At 48.3% G+C, this 14,573-nt stretch overlaps 2 protein-coding genes across 2 annotated transcripts; both read right to left on the bottom strand.

Annotated features, from left to right (window-relative positions):
• Nucleotides 1-1,896: 1,896 nt before the first annotated feature.
• LOC124370265 (histone H4-like) lies at nt 1,897-7,204 on the bottom strand. The gene is made up of 2 exons (XM_046828553.1): nt 6,921-7,204; nt 1,897-2,050 (listed from the first exon to the last, which is right to left on the bottom strand). The coding sequence occupies exons 1-2, from the start codon at nt 7,147-7,149 to the stop codon at nt 1,965-1,967; spliced, it is 315 nt and encodes a 104-aa protein (XP_046684509.1). The 5' UTR covers nt 7,150-7,204; the 3' UTR covers nt 1,897-1,964.
• A 2,012-nt stretch (nt 7,205-9,216) lies between these two features.
• On the bottom strand, nt 9,217-9,943 carry LOC124370259 (histone H1-like). The gene has a single exon (XM_046828546.1). The coding sequence runs from the start codon at nt 9,898-9,900 to the stop codon at nt 9,283-9,285; it is 618 nt and encodes a 205-aa protein (XP_046684502.1). The 5' UTR covers nt 9,901-9,943; the 3' UTR covers nt 9,217-9,282.
• Nucleotides 9,944-14,573: the final 4,630 nt, after the last annotated feature.

Genomic DNA, 14,573 nt, shown 5'->3' with positions numbered 1-14,573 from the left:
TATTCAGTTTCAACCAGTGCTCGGTACGATGTATATACGCTGGGCGTGAATCCTATTGAACATCGTTTATTGTAATTATTATTTAAAACCACTACATTAATTCGGGAAAACAGTGTGTTTTTCTCCTCTATACGTTTATTCTTATTACGATTTAAATTATTCACGTTGCAATTTCGTTTCAATTACTTTAAATTTCAAACAATACGGAAATATTTGTATGTACTGAATGAACATACTTTTCCAACTATGTTTCAGATTGAATCTAAATAGTATAATATAAAAAAAGGATTAAAATAAAATTAATATTAAAAGTGTTTACACTGAATAAAACAATGTGGATTGGCTTGAGATACGATACTTGTACATGTGGCAGTTACGTCACTTGATAATGTTAAAATAATTTATTGTCTCTATTTGAATAGAACATTACAAGAAGGGCAGTATAGAGTAATCGGAGTAACTATTCAAAATGAAGCTCTCTTCTATTGCTAATACCGGGCGATATCCATAGAGGTCACAATAGCAGTACTAGCTGTAAATCACCAAACATTGATTAACACATATTATGACAATACGAAACTATAAACATAATGTATAGATCGGATTTAGAACACATACTCGGTTATGAATATACTCGATTTCGTCTGTAGTACGATTGTCAACACGTTTATTTTATTTACTCTAAACGATTTCATTGGTTAATCACTACGTTCCAAAATTATTTAAATAATTGGCCGGAATGTGTACTGAATATATCGGTATTAGTCTGTATTTTCAAATAATTCTTCAACTCATTATCAATACTCGACGTGAATTAAGTAAATAAGTTTCATTTCGAACAAGGATCGTCCGATTAAAACGGTCAAAATTCATTGTCAATTGAAACGCGGGAAATCCTCTCGACTCTGGTTGGTCACTTTTAACCGACGAATCACGAGTTTGGCCACCTCCTACCTATATAAGCGTGTGTTAACAGTTCACCGTATATATTCTATCTCCACGCACATGCGCAAAAGGGAAATCGCCAAGAATCGACCAATAGGAATACAGAATATGATTTATCGGTAGTGATAAACGCGGACCGCTTGGTCTGGGCTTGGAGTTTGCAAGCTCGAGTAAATTTTTTTTCTAAAAGAGCAAGCAGCGCGAAGCGCTGCGCAGCGGGCAAGCGTCGCGTGATCTGAGTTATTAATTGGCAAGCTAGGTTCTGTTGTGCCTAAGGAAATAGAGAATATAATATAATGAATAATCTTGTATGTTGTATATTGATAATGATCGGCAGATACGAGCGATAGTTACTTGGTTAGGTTATGATCTGGCCTTAAAAAGTGAAATAAACTAAAGATTTGTAAACAAATGAAAATTTAAGAAATTTCTTTTATTAGGAACATAAGAGTAACAAAAAAAACAATTGAAAACCTAGTATGACAAGTTTCAATACTAAATAAAATTGAGAACAAACAGCGGTAGACAAATTGGCATTGTCTACGCCGAAGAGAAACGTAAAAAACGATAGAGCTTATTAGGAATAACAATGAATAATCTTTTAAATCGTATATATATTGATAATGATACTGTCGACAGTCGTCAGGTAAGTGAAACGGCAGATAAGAGTGATAGTGAATGGCTTTAAATTAAATACGGTTTTGATCTGGCCTTAAAAAGTGTAAAAAAAAAAGAAAAGATTTTTAAACAAATAAAAATTAAAGAAATTTTGTATTTGAATGATTGGTAGGTCTAATATAAGAGTGACATAAAGAAAAAAAAAAAAAAAAAAAAATTTATAACACTAATATAAAATGGTATAGTCACTTGTAAAACTCGACAAATACGGATAATATACAGCGGTGATGTGTCATCAATGGCATTGCCGAAGAGAAACGTGAAAAACGAGATATGTTTGGTGGCCTTTAAAAAGGCCTTTTGTGGGGCGATGTCGCGCGCGGAACAGGCGGCAGCTCAGCTTAACCTCCGAAACCGTACAGTGTGCGGCCCTGGCGTTTGAGCGCGTACACGACGTCCATGGCGGTGACCGTCTTCCTCTTGGCGTCTCGGTGTAACATTCTGCTCCGAGACGTGGACCCGACAAGACCTTCCAGCGAGACGAGTCGACCACGGATCAAGATGGAAGAAGAGGGATCTGCCCCGGCGGTCCCAGTTGGCGGAACCGGTTTACCGGAGCCGCTGGCGACACTACTGTGGGTCCCGCGCGGCCTGCCAAGCGGGCCCCAGCGCTGTCTGCCCAAAAGGCCTTTTACAAGGCCAAACAACCGCTGCTCGACCCAGCAACATCATTCCACCCGGGACGGGAGATCAGGGCCCGGGTGAAATCCGGTTTTTTACTGGAGCCCTGTAACGCGATTGTGCCAGGTGAGCCCGCCCCGCTCAGCTGCCGACGGCCGCGGGATCCCAGCACCGCACTGCTGCTCAGGCCAGCGTACTTATTCCCACCCGGGACTTGTCAGGGCCCGGGTGAAGTCCGGTTTTTTTACCGGAGTCCTGTCACGCGATGTGCCAGGTGAGCCCGCCCCAGTCAGCCGACCGGGCCGCGGGATCCCTGCACCGCACTGCTGCTCAGGCCAGCATTCCACCCGGGACTTGTCAGGGCCCGGGTGAAGTCCGGACTACCCCGGAAAGCTGCCAGGGTGCGGCGACTAAGTGCCAGGGGAACCTGCGCCGGTCTGAGGCCCAAAAAGGCCTTTCTAAAGGCCACCCTAAAACTCCCGGGGATTTCTCACCCCGGTGGCCCAGGCCGTGGAGTCAGCTACCCCTGAGGCCAACTCCGGCTCATCAGGCCGTCCTGCCCGCGGGCCTGCGGAAGCGACAAGCGGCTCCAGCTCCGACTCTTCCGCCGAAGAGCCGACGGACGGACACCGCTGCCGGAGAGAAGACATGGAGGTTGAGCGAGGCCCCCGCATTTCCTCCCATCATCCTGGACGTCCCCAAAGGTGGGGCTCCCACGCGGTGACCCTCAGGACAGCTGCTGGGAGGAGACTTAGAGGCCGTCTGCACGGCCAAAACTCTCCGCCTCAAGACCTCCACCGTGGCCCACTTCAGGTCCCTGCAACGTTACCTTCAGGATCAGGGGCTGAAGTTTCACACCTTTCGCCATGGCCAACGAGAAGCTGATGAAAGTGGTCATCAGGGGTCTCCGGCCACCCTTACTCCTGAAGAAGTCTCAGAGGCCTTCAAGTGCGGAAAACTACGGCATCGTCGAGGCAAAACTTCTTAAGACCAGGAGAGGCCACCTCACCAGCCTCTGGATTGTGACCCTGAGTGGAGGAGACGGACTCCGGCCACCATCCGATGTCTACAGTGTCCGCACTCTGTTCCACTGTAGACTGGAAGTGCGAAAAATACACTAGGCCCGGGGGACCGGTCCAGTGTCATCGATGCCAGGGCTTCGGGCATGGCTCAAACCACTGCCACCGAGAGCTCCGCTGCGTCCGCTGTGGAGAGGGACATCCGTCCAGCCTCTGCCCAAAGGAGTCATCCGCCCCGGCCAGATGCTGCAAACTGCGGTGAAGGACACACCGCCAACTACCGAGGCTGCCAGTGCTTCAAGAGAGAGAAGCAAACTCTTCTTATGCCGCCGCAGCCAAGGCACCGCGGAGGGCCGCACCCGCCAAGGCCGAGCCTCCAAATCAGCGAGACGTCCCACGCCCTACATCTGAGGAGGACACAGACGAGGATGGGTTTTCAGCGAGTGAGAAGTCGCCGCCGCCACCGCCTCCCTCGAAACCCGGCGAATCGTGGACCCCACACTCCACCACAGACCCCGGCTCCGGAGCGCCAGAAACCCTCCACCAGCCAGACTACCAGGAAGGAAAGCGCTCCTGCACCTGCCACACCCAACTAGGCCGAGGCCCACGCCACGAGTCAGGCTGGAGATGCCAAAAGCGACACCCACCACAGACACCTCAGCCCCACTGCCACCCACGACTGAACCCGCGGCTAAGCAGCCCGCTGTTACCCTGCCTCAGGATCTCAAGGCAGGGATCACGGAGATCCTCTCCCAACTCACCACCATGGTTGGAATAATGTCGAGACTACTCGACCTTACTCAACACCACCCATGGGTAGACTCAGAATTGTAAGCTGGAACGCCGACGGGGCAGCGGGAAAGCGGCAGGAACTCAGCCAACTACTGACTGACATGGACGTGGATGTGGCACTTCTCCAGGAGACACACTTCAGGCCGACGGACAAATTCAGCATCCCCAACTACCAGGTGCTCCGCACCGACAGGCAGCTTCAGGGCATCAGGGCAAGCGGTGGCACAGCGATTCTTGTCCACCGGCGAGTGGCTCACCGGCTCCTAGTCACACCTCCTGCTCTGGGGGCAGAGCTCACCCGGATCGCTGTCCACCACAACGGGTCGGAGCTAGAGCTGACTTCTCTCTACAACCCCACCTGGGAGGAAGCTTCAACCTCGCTGCCTGGACGCCCTGCTTCGTCCTGACTCCCCCGCGCTCGTCGCCGGGGACTTCAATGTCAAGCACCCGGACTGGGGATGCCGGAGGCCCAAAAACTCCGGAAATGACCTCAAACGTCTCCTGGAGAACCGTCACCACGTCCAACTACTGGCCCCTACGGAACCGACTCACTACCACCGCAACGGACATTTTCAACCCGACATTCTTGACTTCGGCCTAGCTGGATCACTGAGTGGACACATCGAGGTATTTGCCGTATCCGACCTCTCGTCAGACCACGTGCCAGTTGTCTTCGACCTGCCTGACGATGGAGCTCCAGCCTACCCTCCAGCTCGCTCCACCAAGGTCAACTGGCACAGGTACGCAAACTACCTCGCCGACAGAACCTCGGCCTCCACTAACTCCAGCCGAGTCATCAGACCAGCTAGACCGTCAAGTACTGGAACTTACAAACACCCTCCAGGAAGCAGTGACCGTCTCCTCATCATCACCTCTCTCATGGGTAAAACTTCACTCCACCTCTACCTGAGGACTTGAGAGAGGAGATACGTCTGCGCCGTAGACTGCGAAGAGATATCAGCAGTCCCGTTGTCCCCACGCCAAGCACACCTTCAACCGCCAAGCCAGGAGATGCACACGCCTCCTGGCAGAACACCGAGCGGCCGCGTGGGATGGACTACGTGGAACACCAGGCTGACGGTGGTGTCGGCGGCATATGGAAGATCTCCAAGGCTCTCCGAGGGGAAAAGAAGACCATTTCGACCTCTCCACGGACAACGTGGAATCGTCTACTCGCCCGAGGACAGAGCAGAAGCCTTTGCCGACACCATGGAAGATCAATTCTCTCCACACGCAGACATCTACGACGAGGACAACCTGCGAGGCGGTCGAAAACTTCCTCGAGGAACTACTCTCCTGACTCCACAGACCCACTGCCACTCGTGACCACACTCGAGGTGAATGAACACATCCGACGACTACGCCCGAAGAAAAGCTCCCGGCCCTGACTCCCTGGGAACACCAGCCCTGCAGAACCTGCCGGCTTGGGTGATCGTCACGATCACCTGTATTTTCAACACCTGCCTGCGCCTGGCACACTTCCCCACCATCTGGGAAGGACGCCAAGGTGATCATGATCCCCAAGCCTGGCAAGGACCCCCTCTTTCCGGAGAACCACAGGCCAATCTCCCTGTTGCCCGTGCTCTCCAAGATCCTGGAGAGGATCATCCTGTCAAGGTTCCCAGAGGAGTTTTTTCACTCTATCAGGACCGAACAGTTCGGCTTCCGGAGTGGACACTCCCACCACCCAACAACTTCGCCGAGTCATCAACCACCTCTCAGGGGCGGATCGAGAGGAAGCACCACTCCACTTTTCGGTCCTGATAGACGTCAGCAAGGCCTTTGACAGAGTGTGGCACGAGGGCCTACTCTTCAAACTCACCCGAGTCTCCGCTGCCAGGAAAGATGTTCATGCTACTCCGGAGCTACCTCCACCGTCGGACTTTCTCCGTCCATGTTGCACGATCAGCCTCCACGTCACGGCCAGTCTCCTCCGGTGTGCCACAGGGGTCGGTACTTGGGCCGATACTGTACCTGTGGTACACAAACGACTTCCCAGTCGCCCCGAGGGTACAGCTGTCTCTCTACGCAGATGACGCGTTGCTGACTGCCTCTGCCACACCTCTGCCAACCTGAGGATGGCCAGAATATACCCCCAACGACAGCTGGATCTTCTGAGCCCCTGGCTGACCAAGTGGAGGAAAAAAGTCAACGTGGACAAGTGCGAAGCTATAAACTTCACCCGACGACCGAGGCAAGCCGATTGGACGACATCTGACTCTAGGCGGAGACAACATTCCATGGAAGACGAAAGTCAAGTACCTGGGGTACTCCTGGACTGACATCGACTGACACTGACACCCCACGTCACGAGAACCTGCAGCCTAGCAAGGAAGGGCTTTGCAAGCAGCATCAGCCCACTGCTCTACTCCACGAAGCTACGACCAGGACAAAGGTCCTCCTCTACACGGCCCTCACGCGACCAGTGCTCACGTACGCGGCCCCTGCCTGGTACCACCTCACCTCCAAGACCGCCAGGAGACAATTGCTCGCGGTCCAGAGCGTGTGTCTCCGGAAGGCAACTGGGTCGCCCTGGTTCGTGAGGAACACCGTGATCAGAGAGTCCGCCAACATCCCGACCATCAGGTGCTTCGTGGACCGCTTGACATCCACCTTCGAAGAGGCTGCAGAATCCTCGCCGTGGGAACACCTACGGACACACGTGCCCAGGAGGTCCCCCAACTTCGTCTTCCTACGGACGACTGACGGACTACTACCAACACTACACTACTAGACCACTGACAGGCAGCGAGAGCTGCTAGGGCTATGACCCGAATAGTCATTGGGTAAAAGCCAGACAACGGCAGAAGCCCAACTAGACGTGGAGGACACCCCTCCACAAATCGTACAGACTTGGACTTGGACTTGGCTCGGTGTATGTGACGGCGTCACGGATCACGTTCTCCAGAAACACCTTGAGCACTCCGCGGGTCTCCTCGTAGATGAGGCCCGAGATACGCTTGACACCGCCGCGGCGAGCCAGACGACGGATTGCGGGCTTGGTGATGCCCTGGATGTTGTCACGGAGCACCTTCCTGTGACGCTTGGCGCCTCCCTTTCCCAGCCCCTTACCACCTTTGCCTCGACCGGTCATGTTGCTGTTGCAGTGGCGTTAGTCAAACAGATGATAAAATCGCCCGTTCTCGGTAGTTTTGTCAACTCTGGCTGCTCTGTGATTGGCCGATAACGCGGCGACCAATCACAGTCGTTCTGAGCTCGTGCCGGCCCGTATATAGTCAATATTTTCCGCAAGGGGAAAAACATATCTCATTTAGGCGAGACAAGCTGACGCTATGGCACGTACCAAGCAGACCGCTCGTAAGTCCACCGGAGGCAAGGCGCCCAGGAAGCAGTTGGCCACCAAGGCAGCCCGTAAGAGCGCGCCGGCCACAGGAGGCGTGAAGAAGCCTCACCGTTACAGGCCCGGCACCGTCGCCCTGCGTGAGATCAGGCGTTACCAGAAGAGCACCGAACTGCTGATCCGCAAGTTGCCGTTCCAGCGTCTCGTCCGCGAGATCGCCCAGGACTTTAAGACCGACCTGCGTTTCCAGAGCTCCGCCGTCATGGCACTGCAGGAGGCCAGCGAGGCTTACCTGGTCGGACTCTTCGAAGACACCAACTTGTGCGCCATCCACGCCAAGCGAGTCACCATCATGCCCAAGGACATCCAGCTGGCGCGCCGCATCCGCGGAGAACGAGCCTAAGTGACACACAAGCGTGCACTGCCTGCCCCGCTGCCGGTGGCTACGACAAACGGCCTTTCTAAAGGCCACCAATAACTCGTTCGTTTTCGCTTATTTTACCGCTTATAGTTGTAAAACCGATGTAAACCTGGTTGTTTCAAGTCGCTCTCGACTATATTTTCTATCGAAAATACCCAATTTATGACTTTGTGTTTGTCATAAATATTTTATTCCAGGAATTTTTCAATTCCTTTTTTTCTTTTTAAACATAGTCCGATTTCACTGAAAAATTTTATAATTTTCTGTTTATTTATTTATTTTATTTTTATTTTTCAAACAAACATTGAGTTTACAATAAAAATACGTCAATTGCAATTCGATCGAAAACCATAGTTTCGGTCATGTTTTATACACATGACTTCTAATTAACCAAGAACCGCGTTGAACTCTGATTAAACATAACTTCTAATTTTCGCTTATTTTACCGCTTTTAGTTGTGTAAACATTGGAATTCTGTTATTATATTGAAATTACATAATTACAGAGTTGTCTGTTAACAAGTGTAAATCTGCTCCGTCTAGCGAACCTGATTGCGATTGCTTGATTTATACCTCTAATGTGATCCAAGTCAGTTTACATTTAAGTTTACGAGTTTATTAATTTCCGTACGAAAAAACACAAATTAGTAATGAAACACGTTTAAAACAATATAGCCTACTATTCTGAATTTAACAAAATTTACAGAATTTGTCAGATCACGCGATGCTTGCCCGCTGCGCAGCGCTTCGCGCTGCTTGCTCTTTTAGAAAAAAAATTTACTCGAGCTTGCAAACTCCAAGCCCAGATCAAGCGGCGCGCGTTTATCACTGATATTTAATTACGATCTTTGTGAATGCGGGGACATATTAGTTTGCAAGTTTGCTCAAAATAAAATATTGACATCACACTACAATATGGTATTATGATTTAACATAAATATTAATGTATATGACCCAATGAAAAGAACTAAGAAATTAGTGTGTGTGTGTGTGTGTGTGTATATATATATATATATATATATAAACGAACGGTAGGTTATTTATTAACGTTGGGATTTATATCTTATGAAAGGTTTATCAATAGAAGAGACTTAGGTAATATTGAATGTACATAAATATCTTTCTAAACTAAACATAACATTAACGTAAAATCGTATAACATATAGTGTTCATTTATAAATACAAAAACCAATCGTAATTAGTTATAAAAAACCCGTTAATATTGATTATAATATGTGCATGTGAGTATTTGTAATTATGAGTCAAACATTAAATAAATTTCGTCAAATACAAGACGGCAAACAATATCACTTTTATAATACTTAAAAAAAAAAAAAAACAAAACAAGCTGTTTCGTAATGTAGGCTATTTGTTATAATAACATCAACAAAAGAAAAACGTGGTTAGCTAATAAAACACGTTAAAACGAATGACATTTTGGGTGGCCTTTAGAAAGGCCGTTTGGATTTCCCACAGTCGAGGGAGGAGAGCGACTGGCCGGCCGGTTTACTTCTTCTTGGCGGCGGTCTTCTTGGGCGTTTTGGCTTTCTTCACGGCCACTTTCTTCGGTTTGGGCGACTTGGGCTTTTTGGTCGGCGGTTTGGCGACCTTCTTTGCCTTGCTGGGAGTCTTGGGCTTGGCGGCCTTCTTGGTCGCGGCGGCGGCGGCCGGTTTCTTGGCTGCGGCTGGCTTTTTGGCCGCCTTCGGCTTCTTATCGCCGGCTTTCGGCTTGGCCGGTGCTTTCTTGGCGGCCTTCTTGACCGTCTCGCTGCCGGCGGACTTGGCTCCTTCTCCGGAGGATTTCACCGACAGTTTGAACGAGCCGGTGGCCCCCTTGCCTTTCGGCTGGGTGAGAGCGCCGGACGCTACGGCCGACTTGAGGTACTTCCTGATGAAAGGGGCCAGCTTCTCGGCGTCAACCTTGTAGTTGGCCGCGATGTACTTTTTGATGGCCTGCAGCGACGAACCGCCGCGCTCTTTCAGGCTCTTGATGGCCGCGTTCACCATGTCCGACGTCGGTGGGTGAGCCGGCTTGACGCGGGGCTTCTTGCTGGCGGCCGCGGCCTTCGCCTTCTTCGGTGTGGGAGCGGCTGGTGCCGGTGCCGTTGTAGCGGAGTCTGCCATTCTGTATGTCGGGAATATCAGATGGCTCCGCCGCCAGCCGCGACTCGGCTCGCGGCCTGAGTACGTACCGTACAGAGGTCGCCGAGCCGGGCCGTCCCATCGCCACGCCAGTCTGCCGGATTTTAGTCGTTTCTCGACACTAAAACCTCTCGTAAACAGTACGTAAGGTCCTGATTAAACGTAAAAAAATCCGTTTTTTTTTTCCGATGGCCGAGACGTCTTACCAACGATAAGCGAGTAGAACGCCGTTTTAAAACGAATTTTAACGTCACCAGACAGTATTTAGTGGAGGTCGAACCCCGTCTGTACGCGTTACACAGCCAAAAAACTGTCTATAAAAACTATAAACGCGGTCTAATATCGGATTTCACTCGTTTATATTGTACACTGAACGTGTCCGGAGGGCTACAATGAGGAGCGGAGCACAGGATCTAACCGACACGACGGTGAAACGCGATAAAGTGAGGCCCTGTTGACACAAGTACCGTGACGGTGTGTACTCTACATACCGGTCAGAGAAATGGGCCCGTCAAGTCTGTACGGCTAATACGTACTAAAGGATTGTTTTAATCTATAAATCCGAGTGGGAATATAGTGTTTAAGTAAAAAAAAAAAATAAAAAATAAAAAAAATATATATGTCCAATTTACACGCAGTGAGTGTTGCGATACGCCTAGTTTTTATAACGCTTAGCTGTGCAAGATATCACAACATGCCGTAATGATAAACGCGTGAGTTACGATTATTGTCTATAAAGAATTTTTTTTTTTCTAGATAGGAGTGAAATTAAATATTATTTTCATTATCAAGATTAAAATATTATCAACGACTGTAACGATCGAGCTTGATTGAATGCCGTCAGAGAATTTATTAGTGCACTAATCTATTTACTTACATCGATATACAAGTGATATAACTAAACAATATTCGTCGTAAAAAAAAGCGTAAACAAAAACTAGTGATGATTTAGGTAAATAAACTTCAGTTTTACTTGATGGCATCACGACCGAAGGTATATGCTCGACCGTTGAACTAAACAATAAGAATATAGTAGACTAATAATAATAGCTAATTAACTCAGCCAATTTCATAAAAATTGTAGAATTTGTTGATATATATAAGTATTTCTAGTATTTCGGTAAATAAGTGAGAAAAAAAAAACGCGTCAATATTGAAGATATTCGTTGTTAAATACTGTTGAAGCGTAACATCTATGTACAGTGCGAAAGTTATAATTGTATTCAGTTTCAACCAGTGCTCGGTACGATGTATATACGCTGGGCGTGAATCCTATTGAACATCGTTTATTGTAATTATTATTTAAAACCACTACATTAATTCGGGAAAACAGTGTGTTTTTCTCTTATACGTTTATTCTTATTACGATTTAAATTATTCACGTTGCAATTTCGTTTCAATTACTTTAAATTTCAAACAATACGGAAATATTTGTATGTACTGAATGAACATACTTTTCCAACTATGTTTCAGATTGAATCTAAATAGTATAATATAAAAAAAGGATTAAAATAAAATTAATATTAAAAGTGTTTACACTGAATAATAAAACAATGTGGATTGGCTTGAGATACGATACTTGTACATGTGGCAGTTACGTCACTTGATAATGTTAAAATAATTTATTGTCTCTATTTGAATAGAACATTACAAATTACAAGGGCAGTATAGAGTAATCGGAGTAACTATTCAAAATGAAGCTCTCTTCTATTGCTAATACCGGGCGATATCCATAGAGGTCACAATAGCAGTACTAGCTGTAAATCACCAAACATTGATTAACACATATTATGATAATACGAAACTATAAACATAATGTATAGATCGGATTTAGAACACATACTCGGTTATGAATATACTCGATTTCGTCTGTAGTACGATTGTCAACACGTTTATTTTATTTACTCTAAACGATTTCATTGGTTAATCACTACGTTCCAAAATTATTAAAATAATTGGCCGGAATGTGTACTGAATATATCGGTATTAGTCTGTATTTTCAAATAATTCTTCAACTCATTATCAATACTCGACGTGAATTAAGTAAATAAGTTTCATTTCGAACAAGGATCGTCCGATTAAAACGGTCAAAATTCATTGTCAATTGAAACGCGGGAAATCCTCTCGACTCTGGTTGGTCACTTTTAACCGACGAATCACGAGTTTGGCCACCTCCTACCTATATAAGCGTGTGTTAACAGTTCACCGTATATATTCTATCTCCACGCACATGCGCAATGAAGAAATCGCCAAGAATCGACCAATAGGAATACAGAATATGATTTATCGGTAGTGATAAACGCGGACCGCTTGGTCTGGGCTTGGAGTTTGCAAGCTCGAGTAAATTTTTTTTCTAAAAGAGCAAGCAGCGCGAAGCGCTGCGCAGCGGGCAAGCATCGCGTGATCTGAGTTATTAATTGGCAAGCTAGGTTCTGTTGTGCCTAAGGAAATAGAGAATATAATATAATGAATAATCTTGTATATGTTGTATATTGATAATGATCGGCAGATACGAGCGATAGTTACTTGGTTAGGTTATGATCTGGCCTTAAAAAGTGAAATAAACTAAAGATTTGTAAACAAATGAAAAATTTAAGAAATTTCTTTTATTAGGAACATAAGAGTAACAAAGAAAACAATTGAAAACCTAGTATGACATGTTTCAATACTAAATAAAATTGAGAACAAACAGCGGTGTGCAAATTGGCATTGTCTACGCCGAAGAGAAACGTAAAAAAAACGATAGAGCTTATTAGGAATAACAATGAATAATCTTTTAAATCGTATATATTGATAATGATACTGTCGACAGTCGTCAGGTAAGTGAAACGGCAGATAAGAGTGATAGTGAATGGCTTTAAATTAAATACGGTTTTGATCTGGCCTTAAAAAGTGTAAAAAAAAAAAGAAAAGATTTTTAAACAAATAAAAATTAAAGAAATTTTGTATTTGAATGATTGGTAGGTCTAATATAAGAGTGACATAAAGAAAAAAAAAAAAAAAATTTATAACACTAATATAAAATGGTATAGTCACTTGTAAAACTCGACAAATACGGATAATATACAGCGGTGATGTGTCATCAATGGCATTGCCGAAGAGAAACGTGAAAAACGAGATATGTTTGGTGGCCTTTAAAAAGGCCTTTTGTGGGGCGATGTTGCGCGCGGAACAGGCGGCAGCTCAGCTTTAACCTCCGAAACCGTACAGTGTGCGGCCCTGGCGTTTGAGCGCGTACACGACGTCCATGGCGGTGACCGTCTTCCTCTTGGCGTGCTCGGTGTAACATTCTGCTCCGAGACGTGGACCCGACAAGACCTTCCAGCGAGACGAGTCGACCACGGATCAAGATGGAAGAAGAGGGATCTGCCCCGGCGGTCCCAGTTGGCGGAACCGGTTTACCGGAGCCGCTGGCGACACTACTGGGGTCCCGCGCGGCCTGCCAAGCGGGCCCCAGCGCTGTCTGCCCAAAAGGCCTTTTACAAGGCCAAACAACCGCTGCTCGACCCAGCAACATCATTCCACCCGGGACGGGAGATCAGGGCCCGGGTGAAATCCGGTTTTTACTGGAGCCCTGTAACGCGATGTGCCAGGTGAGCCCGCCCCGGTCAGCCGACCGGGCCGCGGGATCCCAGCACCGCACTGCTGCTCAGGCCAGCGTACTTATTCCACCCGGGACTTGTCAGGGCCCGGGTGAAGTCCGGTTTTTACCGGAGTCCTGTCACGCGATGTGCCAGGTGAGCCCGCCCCAGTCAGCCGACCGGGCCGCGGGATCCCTGCACCGCACTGCTGCTCAGGCCAGCATTCCACCCGGGACTTGTCAGGGCCCGGGTGAAGTCCGGACTACCCCGGAAAGCTGCCAGGGTGCGGCGACTAAGTGCCAGGGGAACCTGCGCCGGTCTGAGGCCCAAAAAGGCCTTTCTAAAGGCCACCCTAAAACTCCGGGGATTTCCACCCCGGTGGCCCAGGCCGTGGAGCCAGCTACCCCTGAGGCCAACTCCGGCTCATCAGGCCGTCCTGCCGCGGGCCTGCGGAAGCGACAAGCGGCTCCAGCTCCGACTCTTCCGCCGAAGAGCCGACGGACGGACACCGCTGCCGGAGAAGACATGGAGGTTGAGCGAGGCCCCCCCCCCGCATTCCTCCCATCATCCTGGACGTCCCCAAAGGATGGGGCTCCCACGCGGTGACCCTCAGACAGCTGCTGGGAGGAGACTTAGAGGCCGTCTGCACGGCCAAAACTCTCCGCCTCAAGACCTCCACCGTGGCCCACTTCAGGTCCCTGCAACGTTACCTTCAGGATCAGGGGCTGAAGTTTCACACCTTCGCCATGGCCAACGAGAAGCTGATGAAAGTGGTCATCAGGGGTCTCCCGGCCACCCTTACTCCTGAAGAAGTCTCAGAGGCCTTCAAGTGCGAAAACTACGGCATCGTCGAGGCAAAACTTCTTAAGACCAGGAGAGGCCACCTCACCAGCCTCTGGATTGTGACCCTGAGTGGAGGAGACGGACTCCGGCCACCATCCGATGTCTACAGTGTCCGCACTCTGTTCCACTGTAGACTGGAAGTGCGAAAATACACTAGGCCCGGGGGACCGGTCCAGTGTCATCGATGCCAGGGCTTCGGGCATGGCTCAAACCACTGCCACCGAGAGCTCC

The sequence above is a fragment of the Homalodisca vitripennis genome, unplaced genomic scaffold, assembly GCF_021130785.1.
Source record: "Homalodisca vitripennis isolate AUS2020 unplaced genomic scaffold, UT_GWSS_2.1 ScUCBcl_61;HRSCAF=875, whole genome shotgun sequence".
NCBI lineage: Eukaryota > Metazoa > Arthropoda > Insecta > Hemiptera > Cicadellidae > Homalodisca > Homalodisca vitripennis.
Note: the sequence above shows the minus strand (reverse complement) of the source record. Positions and strands in the feature narration are given on the sequence as shown.

What these genes read in the sequence shown, in the direction of transcription:
- LOC124370265 (XM_046828553.1), bottom strand. Translation starts at nt 7,149, where the DNA reads ATGACCGGTCGAGGCAAAGGTGGTAAGGGGCTGGGAAAGGGAGGCGCC. An exon ending in CGTCACATACACCGAGCCAA is followed by an intron (nt 2,051 to 6,920) that starts GTCCAAGTCCAA and finishes TGTTACACCGAG; the next exon opens with ACGCCAAGAGGAAGACGGTC.
- LOC124370259 (XM_046828546.1), bottom strand. Translation starts at nt 9,900, where the DNA reads ATGGCAGACTCCGCTACAACGGCACCGGCACCAGCCGCTCCCACACCG.